Genomic DNA, 21,299 nt, shown 5'->3' on the forward strand with positions numbered 1-21,299 from the left:
AGGATCGCCATCCCCCCTACTGTGTCCTGTGACATCACTGCACCCAGGAGCCCCTGACTGTGTCCTGTGACATCACTACACCCGGGAGCCCCCGATTGTGTCCTGTGACGTCACTAGACCCGGGAGCCCTCGATTGTGTCCTGTGACATCACTGCACCCGGGAGCCCCCGATTGTGTCCTGTGACATCACTACACCCGGGAGCCCCCGATTGTGTCCTGTGACGTCACTAGACCCGGGAGCCCCCGATTGTGTCCTGTGACATCACTAGACCCGGGAGCCCTCGATTGTGTCCTGTGACATCACTGCACCCGGGAGCCCCCGATTGTGTCCTGTGACATCACTGCACCCGGGAGCCCCCGATTGTGTCCTGTGACATCACTGCACCCGGGAGCCCCTGACTGTGTCCTGTGACATCACTACACCCAGGAGCCCTTGATTGTGTCCTGTGACGTCACTAGACCCGGGAGCCCTCGATTGTGTCCTGTGACATCACTGCACCCGGGAGCCTCCGACTATGTCCTGTGACATCACTATACCCAGGAGCCCCCGATTGTGTCCTGTGACATCACTGCACCCGGGAGCCCCCGATTGTGTCCTGTGACATCACTACACCCAGGAGCCCTCGATTGTGTCCTGTGACATCACTACACCCAGGAGCCCCCGATTGTGTCCTGTGACATCACTGCACCCGGGAGCCCCCGATTGTGTCCTGTGACATCACTACACCCGGGAGCCCTCGATTGTGTCCTGTGACATCACTGCACCCGGGAGCCCCCGATTGTGTCCTGTGACATCACTACACCCGGGAGCCCCTGATTGTGTCCTGTGACATCACTGCACCCGGGAGCCCCCGATTGTGTCCTGTGACATCACTGCACCCGGGAGCCTCCGACTATGTCCTGTGACATCACTGCACCCGGGAGCCTCCGACTATGTCCTGTGACATCACTACACCCAGGAGCCCCCGATTGTGTCCTGTGACATCACTACACCCAGGAGCCCCCGATTGTGTCCTGTGACATCACTACACCCAGGAGCCCCTGATTGTGTCCTGTGACATCACTACACCCGGGAGCCCCTGATTGTGTCCTGTGACATCACTACACCCGGGAGCCCCTGATTGTGTCCTGTGACATCACTGCACCCGGGAGCCCCTGATTGTGTCCTGTGACATCACTGCACCCGGGAGCCCCTGATTGTGTCCTGTGACATCACTGCACCCGGGAGCCCCCGATTGTGTCCTGTGACATCACTGCACCCGGGAGCCTCCGACTATGTCCTGTGACATCACTACACCCAGGAGCCCCCGATTGTGTCCTGTGACATCACTACACCCAGGAGCCCCCGATTGTGTCCTGTGACATCACTACACCCAGGAGCCCCTGATTGTGTCCTGTGACATCACTACACCCGGGAGCCCCCGATTGTGTCCTGTGACATCACTAGACCCGGGAGCCCCCGATTGTGTCCTGTGACATCACTACACCCGGGAGCCCCCGATTGTGTCTAGTAATATCACTACACCCGGGAGCCCCCGATTGTGTCTAGTAATATCACTACACCCAGGAGCCCCCGATTGTGTCTAGTAATATCACTACACCCAGGAGCCCCCGATTGTGTCCAGTAATATCACTACACCCGGGAACCCCCGATTGTGTCCAGTAATATCACTACACCCAGGAGCCCTCGATTGTGTCTTGTGACGTCCCTGCACTCAAGAGCCCCCTATACCCCCCCTGTAATTTTGCAGGAGCACTGCAGACACTCAGGCACATGTAGTTATTTCTGGCAGCGGTGTGGAGAGGAGCAGACATGCTGACTGTTTCCCTGTCAGGTTCTCATCGATCCTCTCCTCTCTTGCAGGTCGCCCGTAAGCTTGTAGTTATAGAGGGAGAATTAGAGCGATCTGAAGAGAGAGCCGAGGTGGCTGAGAGGTGAGTAACTGGCAGCTCACTGACTGAGATACGTCCACTCTCTTCATGGAGCTATTAGTATATATAAAGGACCCTCATAGTGTGATGGTTTGGCCGGCGGCCATCTCCCCCAACTGTCCGTACACAGGAGCAGCTGTCGGCCATCTCCCCCGACTGTCCGTACACAGGAGCAGCTGTCGGCCATCTCCCATGACTATCCGTACACAGGAGCAGCTGTCGGGCCATCTCACCTTACTCTCCGTTTACAGGAGCAGCTGTCGGCCATCTCCCTTGGCTGTCCGTACACAGGAGCAGCTGTCGGCCATTTCCCCTGACTGTCCGTATACAGGAGTAGCCATCGGCCATTTCCCCTGACTGTCCGTATACAGGAGTAGCCATCGGCCATCTCCCCTGACTGTCTGTACACAGGAGCAGCTGTCGGCCCTCTCCCCTGACTGTCTGTACACAGGAGCAGCTGTCTGCCATCTCCCCTGACTGTCTGTACACAGGAGCAGCTGTCGGCCATCTCCCCTGACTGTCTGTACACAGGAGCAGCTGTCTGCCATCTCCCTGACTGTCTGTACACAGGAGCAGCTGTCGGCCATCTCTCCTGACTGTCCGTACACAGGAGCAGCTGTCGGCCATCTCCCCTGACTGTCCGTGTACAGGAGCAGCTGTCCGCCATCTCACCTGACTCTCCGTGTACAGGAGCAGCTGTCGGCCATCTCACCTGACTGTCCGTACACAGGAGCAGCTGTCGGCCATATCCCCTGACTGTCCGTACACAGGAGCAGCTGTCGGGCCATCTCCCCTGACTGTCCGTGTACAGGAGCAGCTGTCCGCCATCTCCCCTGACTGTCTGTACACAGGAGCAGCTGTCGGCCATCTCTCCTGACTGTCCGTACACAGGAGCAGCTGTCGGCCATCTCCCCTGACTGTCCGTGTACAGGAGCAGCTGTCGGCCATCTCCCCTGACTGTCGTGTACAGGAGCAGCTGTTGGCCATCTCCCCTGACTATCCGTGTACATGAGCAGCTGTCGGCCATCTCCTCTGACTGTCCGTACACAGGAGCAGCTGTTGGCCATCTCCCCTGACTGTACGTGTACAGGAGCAGCTGTTGGCCATCTCCCCTGACTATCCGTGTACAGGAGCAGCTGTCCGCCATCTCCCCCTGACTGTCCGTGTACAGGAGCAGCTGTTGGCCATCTCCCCTGACTATCCGTGTACAGGAGCAGCTGTCCGCCATCTCCCCTGACTGTCCGTGTACAGGAGCAGCTGTTGGCCATCTCCCCCTGACTATCCGTGTACAGGAGCAGCTGTCGGCCATCTCCCCTGACTGTCCATACACAGGGGCACCTGTCGGACAATGTCTGGTGGAGGGTGAGATTATATGCAGAGGATCCTTATGTCCCCCGACACTCGCCTGTCTGGGCCCCGAAACATGTTGATGGTGAACGTAAACGTCACCATCAGGAGAAATGCAGAAAAAGAATAAGATATCACGGGGGTCCCACTCTTTATAAGGCACAACAAGGCCACCTGTGTCCTACAGAACGGCTCTCCCCAACCCCAGGCACTCAGCTGTTCTCAGCCTAAAATAGCCAGTGTAGACCCTGAGAGACCGTCCCCTCGCGGCTCTACAGTCACTGCTGTTCCCCAGAACCCAGAATCCTCCTAATAACAGACCTAGAGTACAGGAGAGACCGTCCCCTCGCGGCTCTACAGTCACTGCTGTTCCCCAGAACTCAGAATCCCCCTAATAAGAGACCTGCAGTACAGGAGAGACCGTCCCCCCTCGGCTCCACAGTCACCGCTAATCCCCGATCCCCAGAATCCTCCTAATAACAGACCTGAGAGTACAGGAGAGGACCCCCCCCCCCCCCCCGTGGCTCTACAGTCACCGCTAATCCCCGATCCCAGAATCCTCCTAATAACAGACCTGGAGTACAGGAGAGACACACCCCCCCCCCCCCCGCGGCTCTACAGTCACCGCTAATCTCCGGACGCCAGAATCCTACTAATAACAGACCGGGAGTACAGGAGAGACCACCCCCCCGCCCCCCACCGCGGCTCTACAGTCACCGCTAATCCCCAGACCCCAGAATCCCCCAAATAACAGATCTGGAGTACAGGAGAGACCACCCCCCCCCTCCCCCCGCGGCTCTACAGTCACTGCTAATCCCGGACCCCAGAATCCTCCTAATAACAGACCTAGAGTACGGGAGAGACCATGCCCTGCGGCTCCACAATCACCGCTAATCTCCGGACCCCAGAATCCTCCTAATAACAGATAACAGACCTGGAGTACAGGAGAGACCACCTACCCCCCGTGGCTCTACAGTCACCGCTAATCCCCGACCCCAGAATCTTCCTAATTACAGACCTGGAGTACAGGAGAGACCACCCCCCCCGCAGCTCTACAGTCACCGCTAATCTCCGGACCCCAGAATCTTCCTAATTACAGACCTGGAGTACAGGAGAGACCACCCCCCCCGCAGCTCTACAGTCACCGCTAATCCCCGATCCCCAGAATCCCCTTAATAGCAGACCTGGAGTACAGGAGTGACTGCCCCCCCGCGGCTCTACAGTCACCGCTAATCTCCGGACCCAAGAATCCCCCTAATAACAGACCTGGAGTACAGGATAGAACCCCCCGCAGCTCTACAGTCACCGCTAATCTCCGATCCCCAGAATCCTCCTAATAACAGACCTGAAGTACAGGAGAGACCACCCCCCCACCCCCGCGGCTCTACAGTCACCGCTAATCCCCGATCCCCAGAATCCTCCTAATAACAGACCTGAAGTACAGGAGAGACCACCCCCCCACCCCCGCGGCTCTACAGTCACCGCTAATCCCCGATCCCCAGAATCCTCCTAATAACAGACCTGGAGTACAGGAGAGACCCCCCCCTGCGGCTCTACAGTCACCGCTAATCCCCGAACTCCAGAATCCCCCTAATAACAGACCTGGAGTACAGGAGAGACCCCCCCCCCGCGGCTCTACAGTAACCGCTAATCCCCGGACCCCAGAACCTTCCTACTTACAGACCTGGAGTACAGGAGTGACCACACCCCGCGGCTCTACAGTCACCGCTAATCTCCGATCCCCAGAATCCCCCTAATAACAGCCCTGGAGTACAGGAGAGACCGTCCCCCCGCGGCTCTACAGTCACCGCTAATCCCTGATACCCAGAATCCCCCTAATAACAGTCCTGGAGTACGGGAGAGACCCCCCCCCCGCGGCTCTACAGTCACCGCTAATCCCTGATACCCAGAATCCCCCTAATAACAGACCTGGAGTACGGGAGAGACCCCCCCCCCCGCGGCTCTACAGTCACCGCTAATCTCCGGACCCCAGAATCCTCCTAATAACAGACCTGGAGTACGGGAGAGACCCCCCCCCCGCGGCTCTACAGTCACCGCTAATCTCCGGACCCCAGAATCCTCCTAATAACAGACCTGGAGTACAGGAGAGACCCCCCCCCCCCGCGGCTCTACAGTCACCACTAATCCCCGAACTCCAGAATCCCCCTAATAACAGACCTGGAGTACAGGGGTGACCACACCCCACGGCTCTACAGTCACCGCTAATCCCTGGACCCAAGAATCCCCCTAACAACAGACCTGGAGTACAGGAGAGACTCCCCCGCGGCTCTACAGTCACCGCTAATCCCCAGACCCCAGAATCCTCCTAATAACAGACCTGGAGTACAGGAGAGACGCCCCCCCCCCCGTGGCTCTGGAGTCACCGCTAATTCCCAATCCCCAGAATCCCCCTAATAACAGGCCTGGAGTAGCTCTACAGTCACCGCTAATCCCCGGACCCAAGAATTCCCCTAATAACAGACCTGGAGTACGGGAGAGACCATCCCCCCGCGGCTCTACAGTCACCGCTAATCCCCGATCCCCAGAATCCTCCTAATAACAGACCTGGAGTACAGGAGAGACCCCCCCCCCCCCCGCAGCTCTACAGTCACCGCTAATCTCAGAACTCCAGAATCCCCCTAATAACAGACCTGGAGTACAGGAGAGACCCCCCCCCCCCCCGCGGCTCTACAGTCACCGCTAATCCCCGAACTCCAGAATCCCCCTAATAACAGACCTGGAGTACAGGAGAGACACCCCCCCCCCGCGGCTCTACAGTAACCGCTAATCCCCGGACCCCAGAATATTCCTAATTACAGACCTGGAGTACAGGAGAGACGCCCCCCCCCCGTGGCTCTGGAGTCACCGCTAATCCCCGATCCCCAGAATCCCCCTAATAACAGGCCTGGAGTAGCTCTACAGTTACCGCTAATCCCCGGACCCAAGAATTCCCCTAATAACAGATCTGGAGTACGGGAGAGACCGTCCCCCCCGCGGCTCTACAGTCACCGCTAATCTCCTGACACCAGAATCCTCCTAATAACAGACCTGGAGTACAGGAGAGACCCCCCCCCGCGGCTCTACAGTCACCACTTACTTCCGGACCCCAGAATCCTCCTAATAACAGACCTGGAGTACAGGAGAGACCCCCCCCCCGCGGCTCTACAGTCACCACTTACTTCCGGACCCCAGAATCCTCCTAATAACAGACCTGGAGTACAGGAGAGACCCCCCCCCCCGCGGCTCTACAGTCACCACTTACTTCCGGACCCCAGAATCCTCCTAATAATAATAGACCTGGAGTACAGGAGAGACCCCCCCCCCTCCCCGCGGCTCTACAGTCACAGCTAATCTCCGGACCCCAGAATCCTCCTGATAACAGACCTGGAGCACAGGAGAGACCGCCTCCCGCGGCTCTATAGTCTCCACTAATCTGCGGACACCAGACATTTCTCCTAGTACGTGCCTTTTGCACTGGTGAGCAGCAGGGAGGAGGTCTAGTCTAGCCCTGATCTAGACCTACTCTGCTCTTCCGGTTTTGTGGGGCAGAGTGCCGCCCGGGATTGCACAGCTGCAGGATTACCACAGTATATATGGCGGCTCTTACTCCTCAGTGTGTGGGTGTTTAGGCTAGAAAGCTGGAGGAGATTTTGTGGGAATTACATACCTGAGCGGACTGGCAAGTCCGGGACCACTGCTGCTTGTTAGGTATTTTCTTGTGTCAATACCTCCCAGTCTACTGTCACCTTCTCCAGCCTAAGGTACTAAGTCCTCTCCCGGTTTACGGTCGCAGTGATGTCGTGAGCTGGTGTGGTGCTACATCGTGTCCCAGTTTACGGCCGCAGTGATGTCGTGAGCTGGTGTGGTGCTAAGTCCTCTCCTGGTTTATGGACGCGGTGATGTCGTCAGCTGGTGTGGTACTAAGTCCTCTCCCGGTTTATGGACGCAGTGATGTCGTGAGCTGGTGTGGTACTAAGTCCTCTCCCGGTTTATGGACGCAGTGATGTTGTGAGCTGGTGTGGTACTAAGTCCTCTTCAGGTTTATGACCGCAGTGATATCGTGAGCTGGTGTGGTACTAAGTCTTCTCCCAGTTTATGGATAAAGTGATGTCGTGAGCTGGTGTGGTACTAAGTCTTCTCCCGGTTTATGGACGCAGTGATGTCGTGAGCTGGTGTGGTACTAAGTCTTCTCCCAGTTTATGGATAAAGTGATGTTGTGAGCTGGTGTGGTACTAAGTCCTCTTCAGGTTTATGGCCGCAGTGATGTCGTGAGCTGGTGTGGTGCTAAGTCTTCTCCAGGTTTATGGCCGCAGTGATGTCGTCAGCTGGTGTGGTACTAAGTCCTCTCCAGGTTTATGGCTGCAGTGATGTCGTGAGCTGGTGTGGTACTAAGTCCTCTCCAGATTTATGACCGCAGTGATGTCGTGAGCTGGTGTGGTACTAAGTCCTCTCCAGGTTTATGGCCACAGTGATGTCGTCAGCTGGTGTGGTACTAAGTCCTTTCCAGGTTTATGATCGCAGTGATGTCGTGAGCTGGTGTGGTACTAAGTCCTCTTCAGGTTTATGGCCGGAGTGATGTCGTGAGCTGGTGTGGTACTAAGTCCTTTCCAGGTTTATGATCGCAGTGATGTCGTCAGCTGGTGTCGTACTAAGTCCTCTTCAGGTTTATGATCGCAGTGATGTCGTGAGCTGGTGTGGTACTAAGTCCTCTTCAGGTTTATGATTGCAGTGATGTCGTCAGCTGGTGTGGTACTAAGTCCTCTCCTGATTTATGGCCGCAGTGATGTTGTGAGCTGGTGTGGTACTAAGTCCTCTCCAGGTTTATGGCCGCAGTGATGTCGTGAGCTGGTATGGTACTAAGTCCTCTCCAGATTTATGGCCACAGTGATGTTGTGAGCTGATGTGGTACTAAGTCCTCTTCAGGTTTATGGCCACAGTGATGTTGTGGGATGGTGTGGTACTAAGTCTTCTCCAGGTTTATGGCCGCAGTGATGTCGTGAGCTGGTGTGGTACTAAGTCCTCTTCAGGTTTATGGCTGCAGTGATGTCGTCAGCTGGTGTGGTACTAAGTCCTCTCCAGGTTTATGGCCACAGTGATGTCGTGAGCTGGTGTGGTACTAAGTCCTCTCCAGGTTTATGGCCACAGTGATGTCGTGAGCTGGTGTGGTACTAAGTCCTCTCCAGGTTCATGATCGCAGTGATGTCGTCAGCTGGTGTGGTACTAAGTCCTCTCCAGGTTTATGACCACAGTGATGTCGTCAGCTGGTGTGGTACTAAGTCTTCTCCAGGTTTATGGCCGCAGTGATGTTGTCAGCTGGTGTGGTACTAAGTCTTCTCCAGGTTTATGGCCGCAGTGATGTCGTGAGCTGGTGTGGTACTAAGTCCTCTCCAGGTTTATGACCACAGTGATGTTGTGAGCTGGTGTGGTACTAAGTCCTCTTCAGGTTTATGGCCGCAGTGATGTCGTGAGCTGGTGTGGTACTAAGTCCTCTCCAGGTTTATGACCACAGTGATGTCGTCAGCTGGTGTGGTACTAAGTCTTCTCCAGGTTTATGGCCGCAGTGATGTCGTGAGCTGGTGTGGTACTAAGTCCTCTCCAGGTTTATGACCACAGTGATGTTGTGAGCTGGTGTGGTACTAAGTCCTCTCCAGGTTTATGACCACAGTGATGTCGTCAGCTGGTGTGGTACTAAGTCCTCTTCAGGTTTATGACCACAGTGATGTCGTCAGCTGGTGTGGTACTAAGTCCTCTTCAGGTTTATGACCACAGTGATGTCGTCAGCTGGTGTGGTACTAAGTCCTCTTCAGGTGTATGACCGCAGTGATGTCGTCAGCTGGTGTGGTACTAAGTCCTCTTCAGGTTTATGACCGCAGTGATGTCGTGAGCTGGTGTGGTACTAAGTCTTCTCCAGGTTTATGGCCGCAGTGATGTCGTGAGCTGGTGTGGTACTAAGTCCTCTCCAGGTTTATGGCCGCAGTGATGTCGTCAGCTGGTGTGGTACTAAGTCCTCTTCAGGTGTATGACCGCAGTGATGTCGTCAGCTGGTGTGGTACTAAGTCCTCTTCAGGTTTATGGCCGCAGTGATGTTGTGAGCTGGTGTGGTACTAAGTCCTCTTCAGGTTTATGGCCGCAGTGATGTCGTGAGCTGGTGTGGTACTAAGTCCTCTTCAGGTTTATGGCCACAGTGATGTCGTGAGCTGGTGTGGTACTAAGTCCTCTCCAGGTTTATGGCCGCAGTGATGTCGTCAGCTGGTGTGGTACTAAGTCCTCTCCTGATTTCTGATGTTCTGTGGACGTTCTCTCCCCATAAACATCGTCTGATTTTCCTTTTTTCCCTCTGAAGTCGGTACAGGGAGTTAGAAGCAGAAGTCCGCACCATGGACCAAGCACTGAAATCCCTGATAGCAGCAGAGGAGGAGGTATTGGAGGGAGCTTCTGCCCCATCTCTGCTGTCTATCCTCATATCTCTTCTGTCTATCAGAGGGTCTCTGCCTGTCTCTGATCTGTCACTAGAGCTGAACTATGCTATGTTTTCATACAGGGGGTTCTTCTACTGGGGGAGTATAAGACATGCTGTTTTGTTCACCTTTCCATATGAGTCCTCTTCGGAGGATCCTGATCAGTGTCGGGTGTTGACTCCAGGCCACCGCTCAGTCCTCATGTCAGAGACTCCCCCTCCAATAGCTAATACAGCGGCCTCCTCATAGTTTTCACACTTCAGTATTTTGCTCTTCCATCCTGTGTTGGCTTCTTTTCTCATCTTTGCTCTTCCACCTTTCTCTCTCCTTTTCCCCCACACGTCCTCCATTCTGCCCTTCTGCACTTCCCTGCTTTATGTCCCTCGCACAGTAAATGTGGTGACTTGGAGGAGGAGCTGAAGAACGTCACCAATACCCTAAAGTCTCTTGAGGCTCAAGCAGATAAGGTATCACGTGCTTAATGTATACAGGACCATCTGCTGTGTGATAACGTGTCCTGGCATCGCCTCCTATAACACCCCCTGCCCTCGTCAATACCCTGCATGGAAGCGCCACCCTCTAACATGACTTATCCAGGTGCTGAAACGCTTGTGCCCTCAGCAGTTTCCATCTCCTAATGATGGAACCTGATCTTCTCCATGTGTCCTTCCACAGTATTCATCCAAAGAAGACCACTATGAAGAGGAGATAAGACATCTGACAGAGCGGCTAAAGGAGGTGAGGCTGAGCGGCTCTTCTCATGTCTACAGCATGGACCACATCTCCCCAATGTATAAAATGTATAAAATGTAATTATCTTTTTTAGACTGAAAGCCGAGTGGAGTTTGCAGAAAAATCAGTTTCGAAGCTAGAGAAGACTATCGATGATCTTGAAGGTAAAATGATCCATTAAAGTGACTGTGGCTTCATCCTGCTGCCATGTTCCTCTTGTCTGTGTGCGGGATTCTCATGAAATCTTCGACAATTTCTACTATTCCTAGAAATCTGTCACTAGAGTCCTCCAACATTGGGTTTTCATTATACCGTTATAAAAGCTGATGATTACTTCATAGTCCAGTGTCAGAAGATGTGCAGCCTTGTCCATCTTAGGTTCTTCTGTGCTGGATGTCCAGGCTTTTTTGTGCTGTCAGGTTGCTCTCAGGTGCTGGTGGACTTTCATGGAAAAATAGTCAACTTTGATGTGACTGTGAACTAATAATCGGCCTGTTTAAATCGGATATGAAACCTTGTCTTTGTTTTCTTATCTGTGATGGGTACCCTGCTGTGTTGTTTGCTTGGGTTGTCCATACTGGGTCATCTGTGCTGGGTTGTCCATACTGGGTCATCTGTGCTGGGTTGTCCATACTGGGTCATCTGTGCTGGGTTGTCCATACTGGGTCATCTGTGCTGGGTTGTCCATACTGGGTCATCTGCGCTGGGTTGTCCATACTGGGTCATCTGTGCTGGGTTGGTTATACTGGGTCATCTGTGCTGGGTTGTCCATACTGGGTCATCTGCGCTGGGTTGTCCATACTGGGTCATCTGTGCTGGGTTGTCCATACTGGGTCATCTGTGCAGGGTTGTCCATACTGGGTCATCTGTGCTGGGTTGCCTTCACTGTATTGTCTACCCTGGCCTTTACGGGTGGGTTGTTTGTGCTAGGCTATCCTTTAGTGGGTCAAATCTTACATGTTTGGCCTTACAGGGTTGTCCAGGCTTCTTTGTCCTGCTGAGCTCTTGCTGGTGCTCATTGGTTCTCATTTAATCTCTGTCAACTCTGATATGGCCTAATCATTAGCCCATTTACATCAGTATACGTGCAGTCTTGTCTTTGTTTCTTGGTCATCCGTAGGTTGTCCCTTCTCGAATACCCTTAAAGGGAACCTGTCACCAGGTTTTTCCCTTATGAGCTGTGGCTACCACCAGTATTCTAGAATATTGTACATAACCGCTCAGGCCGCTCTGTGTAACGTAAAAAGTACCTTGATAATACTCATCTAGTGGGCAGTCCGGTCGAATGAGTGTCGTTGCTCTCGGGGCCGGCGCTGCCTCTACCCTGTACAGTCGCTGTCCTTCTTCCCCGCCCCGTGTGGATGACGCGTCCTACGTCATTCAGAGAGGCCTGCATTGTGCTCCTGCACAGGTGCACTTTGATCTGCCCAGCTAAATGCAGATCAGAGTATTGTAGTGCGCGTATGTACCTCCCCCGTGCCAGCAGCCGAGCCGCTCGGATCCGGAGCCGCGGTGGCTCGACGGGTCTCCGGATCCGGGGGGTCTGCACGGACACTCAAATTAAAAGAAGAGAAGAGGGGGGGAGTATGTACAGGGGGTTAGAAAGTACGTGACGCCACCCACGGTGTGTGCTAATGTAGGAAACCACTGCTGCTGTTGGGGGAGCCCGGTGGCGATGGTGTGGCAGCAGGATGTTTAACCCCTCCGTGGGTAGAGGGTTTGTGCCCCGGGGCCCGTTGGGGAGATGGTGATTGGTGTGCCGTTGGGCAGAGGAAAAGGGGCTTTTCAGTGTACTCACTCAGTCCAGGAATAATGACACCGACAGCTTGTAAACCCGAATTCTGAGCACCACTACAGCTTGGAGGGAGCACGCTGGGATCCGTGCCCTTGGTGCTGCTGTTAGCCTGTGGCATTTTCCGTGGCACCTTTTCACTAATTGGGCTTGAAACTTTTCGGGTCCCGCTCACCCGTATGGCTAACAAAGTGAGCTTGCTCGCAGGGTTCACGCGTAGGATTTCTTTGGACTGTATTTGGGAAAGTCCTATCCCATCGTTGCGCTAGTACCCTGATTTTGGAGCAGGTTGGGGATGAATCTTGAAGTCTTCACCCCCGTCGGGTAAATTACCAGGACGCGTGAAGCTACTTCCTGGCCTAGGGTCCACGTACCCTGTCGTGCCCTGGCCCCTGCCCGGTGATGGCTCAAGGCCGCCGGCTACCCTCCTCGGCAATCCGTGCCCCTTGACATTACCCCCTGCGACCGGGGTTCCAGCTCCTACCAGGCCCAGACCAATGTCTGCCACCTAGTAGGCTTCAGGAGCCCAGCTCCACCTGTGACCTCTCCTCTTGAGAGTCACCACACAACTCCCTTTCACTCTTCCACTTTCCCCTACCTTCAGGCCCCCCAATGGTGTGTCTGGTGGGTTCAGTGTCAAGTGATTCTAGGATTTTTACTGGCTAAGCTGTTAGCAACACCAAAGAACCAGAATCCGTAACCAAGGAGGAGTGGATACTGTGCAGAAGGGCAGATTGCACAATACCCTGTGACCACCTGATAGGCCAGGGCGTCACACATACGTGGGCGGTCTCTGACCTTTCCCCGCGCCTGTGCTTTACAGTACTTTGCTCTGCCCTCACGGGGCAGATCAAAGTTCACCTGCGCAGGAGCGCAGTGGAGGCCTCTCTGAATGATGAAGAATACGTCATTCACATGGAGCTGAGAAGGAGGACGACAACTGCACAGGAAAGAGGAGGCGCCGCACCCGAGAGCAGCGACACCCATCGGAGCTCACCTCCCCGTTGGAGCTATGTTATACAGAGCGGTCTAGGCTCTTATATACAGCATTCCAGAATACTGCATATAAGGGCTTAGGAAAAGGAAAAAATCTCTCATCCAAGTAGGGAGAAATGCTTTATTGTGCATTGTGCTTACGTAAGCCTATGAGTAAGGTGGGTTTTTTTCCACCGAAACGCGTAAGGCGTTGTAGAGAGGGGATTTTTTCTCCATTATGTTTTTGTCTATTAGCACAATAAAGCATTTTTCACTACTTGGGTGAGAGATTTTTTCCTTTTCCTATTGCATACCGGTGGGGGTCAGCCACCGCATCTCTCCCCTCCCTTTTCTTGGATCATGAGGTTACATTGGACATAAGGTATAGGCTCTTTTGTTTTTTGTATATAAGGGCTTACTTGTGGTAGCCGCAGCTCATAGGGTCAAATCTGGTGACAGGTTCCCTTTAAAGTCAAGCTATTACTAAGACATCTGGTTATCCTTGCTGGGTGGCTTGCTGCGTTGTCCTTGGTGGTCCACCTTTGTAGGGTTGTCCTTGTTTGACTTTCTATGCTGGGTTTTCCATGTTGGGTTGTCCTTGCTGTATTGATTCTCGTGGCTTGTCTACCGTGTTTTTTTGTCTCTTTTTGGACGGTACATGCTGGGTTGTTTGTGTTGGTCAGTACTTGTGTCTTTGCTGAACAGTCCTCGTTGGCTGTGCATTAGTAGGTTAGTCATGCTGGTTCGTCTCGCTCGGTTGACCTGCTTCTGCCTGATCCCTCTACCCTTTTACTCGATTTCCTCTCTGGTTTACTTTGCTCTGACTTTATGTCCTCTGCTCTCTGCCTTCTTTTCTCCTTCTGCTTTTTAGATGAGGTCTATGCTCAGAAGATGAAGTATAAGGCCATCAGTGAGGAGCTGGATAATGCCCTTAATGACATTACCTCCCTCTAAGCCCTGACTTCTACCCGCTGTGCTCCTCTGTCCATCTACTGTTCCTGTCACTCCTGTCCTGCGGCCTGTCTCTTGACTCCAGAGGTTTCTTCAGGCTGGTCCTCCATGCAGATTCACATGGTCATTGCCCTGGATTTGCCTCCATGCTTCACTATTATCTCCTGCGGTTATGGATGTCAGACATGGAGGTCTTGTCCTCCACCATCTCTCCTGTCTTGTACATAACTCTGTAGACAGACTTTTCTAGATGTTGTATTATGTGTGATTCCATGTGAGTGCGGGCAGCAGAGACGAGTGACAGATTCCTGGACAGGTCACACATCCGGCATAGAGGACACATCCGGCATAGAGGCTTCTGCTGCTCCTGGTCATTGCTTTCTGCTGCACATTGATGAATAAAGTGCTTCTTCTCTAATTGCATCGCTCTTGTTCTTTCATGTCTCCATGTTTTTCTCACACTCAAGAATTGTATGTCCTCTATAAAGATCTCTGTCCCTGAGGCCTAATGCTAATGATGACTTGATAAGCATTCACTGGGTCATCCGCCAAACACCCTACCCAGCAGTTTTCCATATATCTGATCCTCATAGACATTAATAAAATGCCTGGTGTTTTGGTAAAGACTGACAACACCACCAAAAAGTGGCTCTACATTGTACAGTCATGGTTTGTAGAAAGCTGGATAAGGCGCCCTATACAGACTATAATGATGCCTATTTGAAGCTGGTATGCAACCTCCTACCCGATAGAGATGAATAACTGGACGAAACACTTAACTATGCTACCTAGCTCTTATGTTTTCAGTGTCTCCCTCCCAGCTTGCCCTCTGCCCTCCTCTTCCCGACCCTTCTGACTTCTTCCTCTGTCTCGCTGCTCCTTTCGTCCACCTCCTTCTCCCTCTCTGTTCCTCTGTCTCACTCCTCTGTCTTGCTCCTCCTCCCTCTTGCTTCCTCCCTCCTGGTTACTCTGTCCCGCTCCTTTTTGTCCACCTCTCGGTTTTTCTGTCTCGCTCCTTCTCCCTCTCACTTCCTCTGTCTCGATGCTCCACTGTGCTACTCCTTTTGTTCACCTTCTCCTCCCTCCTGGTTCCTTTCCTGATCCTTCTTGTCCACCTCTCGGTTTCTCTGTCTCACTCCTCCTCCCTCTTGGTTCCTCCCTCCTGGTTCATCTGTCCTGCTCTTTTTGTCCACTTCCTAGTTCCTCTGTCTCACTTCTGGTGCCTCTGTCTTGCTCCTCCTCCCTCTTGGTTCCTCTATCTCGATCATCCTCCCTCCTAGTTCTTCGTTAATGCTCCTTTTTTTTCCTCTTAGTTCCTCTGTCTCGCTTCTTTTTCCTCTTAGCCCCTCTGTCTCGCTTCTCCTTCCTCTTAGTCCCTCTGTCTCACTTCTCCTTCCTCTTAGTCCCGCTGTCTCGCTTCTCCTTCCTCTTAGTCCCTCTGTCTCGCTTCTCCTTCCTCTTAGCCCCTCTGTCTCGCTTCTCCTTCCTCTTAGTCCCGCTGCCTCGCTTCTCCTTCCTCTTAGTCCCTCTGTCTCGCTTCTCCTTCCTCTTAGTCCCTCCGTCTCGCTTCTCCTTCCTCTTAGCCCCTCGGTCTCGCTTCTCCTTCCTCTTAGCCCCTCTGTCTCGCTTCTCCTTCCTCTTAGCCCCTCGGTCTCGCTTCTCCTTCCTCTTAGCCCCTCTGTCTCGCTTCTCCTTTCTCTTAGTCCCTCTGTCTCGCTTCTCCTTCCTCTTAGCCCCTCTGTCTCGCTTCTCCTTCCTCTTAGCCCCTCTGTCTCGCTTCTCCTTCCTCTTAGCCCCTCTGTCTCGCTTCTCCTTCCTCTTAGCCCCTCTGTCTCGCTTCTCCTTCCTCTTAGCCCCTCTGTCTCGCTTCTCCTTCCTCTTAGCCCCTCTGTCTCGCTTCTCCTTCCTCTTAGTCCCTCTGTCTCGCTTCTCCTTCCTCTTAGTCCCTCTGTCTCGCTTCTCCTTCCTCTTAGTCCCTCTGTCTCTCTTCTCCTTCCTCTTAGTCCCTCTTTGTCCCTCCTCCCTCTTGATTCATCTGTTCCACTCCATTTGTCCTCATCATCCTTCTCAGTTTCTCTGCCTCACTTCTTTTGTCCAACTCCTCCCTCTCATTACCTTCATCCATTCCTTTTGTCTACCTCCCTCCTGTTTCCTTTGTCCCTCTCCTTTTTGTCCACATCCTCCTCCCTCTGAATTCCTCAGTCCTACTCCTTTTGTCCACCTTCTCCTCCTGCCTTCCGGTTCCTCAGGATTGTCCTCCAGTCACCTGCTGATTCTACTGCTATCCTCCTAACGCTCCGGACTCCTTCTCTGAAGGCTGATCTCTTACTTCTGTGCTGGAAACTCTTTATTTTCTCACAGATGACGCTCAGGAACACGCTGCTGGTATGTACTGGTATGGATGAGACATCGCATATGCATAGGTGTGCACATATTCCAGATGGCCAGATTGGGTGATGTTAGATGGATGTCGGTCATGGACAGGTTTCAGGTTGTCATGACCTCTATGTGAGTGACAACATTGAAGCTGTGGTTGATCATTGTGATGGGTATCTGTGGTTATGGTTGATGTTGCTGGTTGATTGCTCTGAATGGTTGCTAAATTGGTTGTTGTGGTTTGTATATCTGGTTAGTCCATTTGGTCACTGGTTTATTGTTTGTTCCTTCAGAGACTTTGTCAGCGGCTAAGGAAGAAAAGCTGGAAATTCAGCAGACGCTGGACCAGACATTGGTGGAGCTGAACAACATGTAACCCACAGCCCGGCAGACGCGGCTGCCACAGCCTCAGGCCTCATCGTTTGCCACTTGCACAGTTCTACCTAATGAATATCGTCTCTCACGCTGTCACCCTCCCTGCCACCGAAAATGCCTCAGATCCTCCAGGAAAGCCCCACCATGAATGTTACGTTCTCCGAGGCCTTTCTCCAAGTTCATCATTTCCAGACATCGTAACAAAAGAAAATGTAGTTGTCTCGGCAGATCTTGACTTTTCACAATGATTTGATATGACAAATGCTAAGTGTGCCCTGATCATGTGATGTATATATGATCTGTGTACCCCAATAAACCTGGTGCATGAGCTCCTCACATGTCCCAAGGATTCACCGACGCTCCTCCGACTCCGCTGTCTTGTAGAATGCTTTGGAGATGTGGAATTATCTCATCATGGGCGGCATCATGGGCGGCTCTGACTGCCTGGTACCATCGTGATGCAGCACGGTAATATATAGTATATATGCTGTATACACTGGAGATGTGGAATTAGCCTTCATCTCATCATGGGCGGCTCTGACTGCCTGGTACTATCGGGATGCAGCATGGTAATATATAGTATATATGCTGTATACACTGGAGATGTGGAATTAGCCTTCATCTCATCATGGGCGGCTCTGACTGCCTGGTACTATCGTGATGTAGCACGGTAATATATAGTATATATGCTGTATACACTGGAGATGTGGAATTAGCCTTCATCTCATCATCGGCGGCTCTGACTGCCTGGTACTATCGTGATGTAGCACGGTAATATATAGTATATATGCTGTATACACTGGAGATGTGGAATTAGCCTTCATCTCATCATGGGCGGCTCTGACTGCCTGGTACTATCGGGATGCAGCACGGTAATATATAGTATATATGCTGTATACACTGGAGATGTGGAATTAGCCTTCATCTCATCATGGGCGGCTCTGACTGCCTGGTACTATCGGGATGCAGCACGGTAATATATAGTATATATGCTGTATACACTGGAGATGTGGAATTAGCCTTCATCTCATCATGGGCGGCTCTGACTGCCTGGTACTATCGTGATGTAGCACGGTAATATATAGTATATATGCTGTATACACTGGAGATGTGGAATTAGCCTTCATCTCATCATGGGCGGCTCTGACTGCCTGGTGCTATCGTGATGCAGCACGGTAATATATAGTATATGTGCTGTATACACTGGAGATGTGGAATTAGCCTTCATCTCATCATGGACGGCTCTGACTGCCTGGTGCTATCGTGATGCAGCACGGTAATATATAGTATATATGCTGTATGCACTGGAGATGTGGAATTAGCCTTCATCTCATCATGGGCGGCTCTGACTGCCTGGTACTATCGTGATGCAGCACGGTAATATATAGTATATATGCTGTATGCACTGGAGATGTGGAATTAGCCTTCATCTCATCATGGGCGGCTCTGACTGCCTGGTACTATCGGGATGCAGCACGGTAATATATAGTATATATGCTGTATACACTGGAGAAGTGGAATTAGCCTTCATCTCATCATGGGCGGCTCTGACTGCCTGGTACTATCGGGATGCAGCACGGTAATATATAGTATATATGCTGTATACACTGGAGATGTGGAATTAGCCTTCATCTCATCATTGGCTGCTCTGACTGCCTGGTACTATCGTGATGCAGCACGGTAATATATAGTATATATGCTGTATGCACTGGAGATGTGGAATTAGCCTTCATCTCATCATGGGCGGCTCTGACTGCCTGGTACTATCGTGATGCAGCACGGTAATATATAGTATATATGCTGTATACACTGGAGATGTGGAATTAGCCTTCATCTCATCATGGGCGGCTCTGACTGCCTGGTACTATCGTGATGCAGCACGGTAATATATAGTATATATGCTGTATATACACTGGAGATGTGGAATTAGCCTTCATCTCATCATGGGCGGCTCTGACTGCCTGGTACCATCGTGATGCAGCACGGTAATATATAGTATATATGCTGTATACACTGGAGATGTGGAATTAGCCTTCATCTCATCATGGGCGGCTCTGACTGCCTGGTGCTATCGTGATGCAGCACGGTAATATATAGTATATATGCTGTATACACTGGAGATGTGGAATTAGCCTTCATCTCATCATGGGCGGCTCTGACTGCCTGGTACTATCGTGATGCAGCACGGTAATATATAGTATATATGCTGTATACACTGGAGATGTGGAATTAGCCTTCATCTCATCATGGGCGGCTCTGACTGCCTGGTGCTATCGTGATGCAGCACGGTAATATATAGTATATATGCTGTATACACTGGAGATGTGGAATTAGCCTTCATCTCATCATGGGCTGCTCTGACTGCCTGGTACTATCGTGATGCAGCACGGTAATATATAGTATATATGCTGTATACACTGGAGATGTGGAATTAGCCTTCATCTCATCATGGGCAGCTCTGACTGCCTGGTACTATCGGGATGCAGCACGGTAATATATAGTATATATGCTGTATACACTGGAGATGTGGAATTAGCCTTCATCTCATCATGGGCAGCTCTGACTGCCTGGTACTATCGGGATGCAGCACGGTAATATATAGTATATATGCTGTATGCACTGGAGATGTGGAATTAGCCTTCATCTCATCATGGGCGGCTCTGACTGCCTGGTGCTATCGTGATGCAGCACGGTAATATATAGTATATATGCTGTATGCACTGGAGATGTGGAATTAGCCTTCATCTCATCATGGGCGGCTCTGACTGCCTGGTACTATCGGGATGCAGCACGGTAATATATAGTATATATGCTGTATACACTGGAGATGTGGAATTAGCCTTCATCTCATCATGGGCGGCTCTGACTGCCTGGTACTATCGTGATGCAGCACGGTAATATATAGTATATATGCTGTATACACTGGAGATGTGGAATTAGCCTTCATCTCATCATGGGCGGCTCTGACTGCCTGGTGCTATCGTGATGCAGCACGGTAATATATAGTATATATGCTGTATACACTGGAGATGTGGAATTAGCCTTCATCTCATCATGGGCGGCTCTGACTGCCTGGTACCATCGTGATGCAGCACGGTAATATATAGTATATATGCTGTATACACTGGAGATGTGGAATTAGCCTTCATCTCATCATGGGCGGCTCTGACTGCCTGGTGCTATCGTGATGCAGCATGGTAATATATAGTATATATGCTGTATACACTGGAGATGTGGAATTAGCCTTCATCTCATCATGGGCGGCTCTGACTGCCTGGTACTATCGTGATGCAGCACGGTAATATATAGTATATATGCTGTATACACTGGAGATGTGGAATTAGCCTTCATCTCATCATGGGCGGCTCTGACTGCCTGGTACTATCGTGATGCAGCACGGTAATATATAGTATATATGCTGTATACACTGGAGATGTGGAATTAGCCTTCATCTCATCATGGGCGGCTCTGACTGCCTGGTACTATCGTGATGCAGCACGGTAATATATAGTATATATGCTGTATACACTGGAGATGTGGAATTATCTCATCATGGGCGGCTCTGACTGCCTGGTACTATCGGGATGCAGCACGGTAATATATAGCATATATGCTGTATACACTGGAGATGTGGAATTAGCCTTCATCTCATCATGGGCGGCTCTGACTGCCTGGTACTATCGTGATGCAGCACGGTAATATATAGTATATATGCTGTATATACACTGAAGATGTGGAATTAGCCTTCATCTCATCATGGGCGGCTCTGACTGCCTGGCACTATCGTGATGCAGCACGGTAATATATAGTATATATGCTGTATACACTGGAGATGTGGAATTAGCCTTCATCTCATCATGGGCGGCTCTGACTGCCTGGTGCTATCGTGATGTAGCACGGTAATATATAGTATATATGCTGTATACACTGGAGATGTGGAATTAGCCTTCATCTCATCATGGGCGGCTCTGACTGCCTGGTACTATCGTGATGCAGCACGGTAATATATAGTATATATGCTGTATACACTGGAGATGTGGAATTAGCCTTCATCTCATCATGGGCGGCTCTGACTGCCTGGTGCTATCGTGATGCAGCATGGTAATATATAGTATATATGCTGTATACACTGGAGATGTGGAATTAGCCTTCTTCTCATCATGGGCTGCTCTGACTGCCTGGTGCTATCGTGATGCAGCACGGTAATATATAGTATATATGCTGTATACACTGGAGATGTGGAATTAGCCTTCATCTCATCATGGGCTGCTCTGACTGCCTGGTACTATCGTGATGCAGCACGGTAATATATAGTATATATGCTGTATACACTGGAGATGTGGAATTAGCCTTCATCTCAT

General features: G+C 51.6%; 1 protein-coding gene across 3 annotated transcripts in view; it reads left to right on the top strand.

The window, feature by feature from the left end:
* Positions 1-17,296, top strand: part of LOC142261663 (uncharacterized) — a 54,441-nt gene extending 37,145 nt beyond the window's left edge. The window contains exons 4-8 of one of the 3 annotated variants that reach the window (XM_075332132.1): positions 1,865-1,935; positions 9,623-9,698; positions 10,413-10,475; positions 10,564-10,633; positions 16,857-17,296. In XM_075332132.1, coding sequence (XP_075188247.1) covers positions 1,865-1,935; positions 9,623-9,698; positions 10,413-10,475; positions 10,564-10,633; positions 16,857-16,939 — 363 coding nt within the window. In that variant the 3' untranslated portion in view covers positions 16,940-17,296. Of the gene's footprint in view, positions 1-1,864; positions 1,936-9,622; positions 9,699-10,128; positions 10,205-10,412; positions 10,476-10,563; positions 10,634-14,107; positions 14,606-16,856 lie in introns of those variants that run through there. The other 2 variants (XM_075332131.1, XM_075332133.1) reach the window with 2 other exon arrangements.
* Positions 17,297-21,299: the final 4,003 nt, after the last annotated feature.

The sequence above is a fragment of the Anomaloglossus baeobatrachus genome, unplaced genomic scaffold (genome assembly GCF_048569485.1).
Source record: "Anomaloglossus baeobatrachus isolate aAnoBae1 unplaced genomic scaffold, aAnoBae1.hap1 Scaffold_2366, whole genome shotgun sequence".
Lineage (NCBI taxonomy): Eukaryota > Metazoa > Chordata > Amphibia > Anura > Aromobatidae > Anomaloglossus > Anomaloglossus baeobatrachus.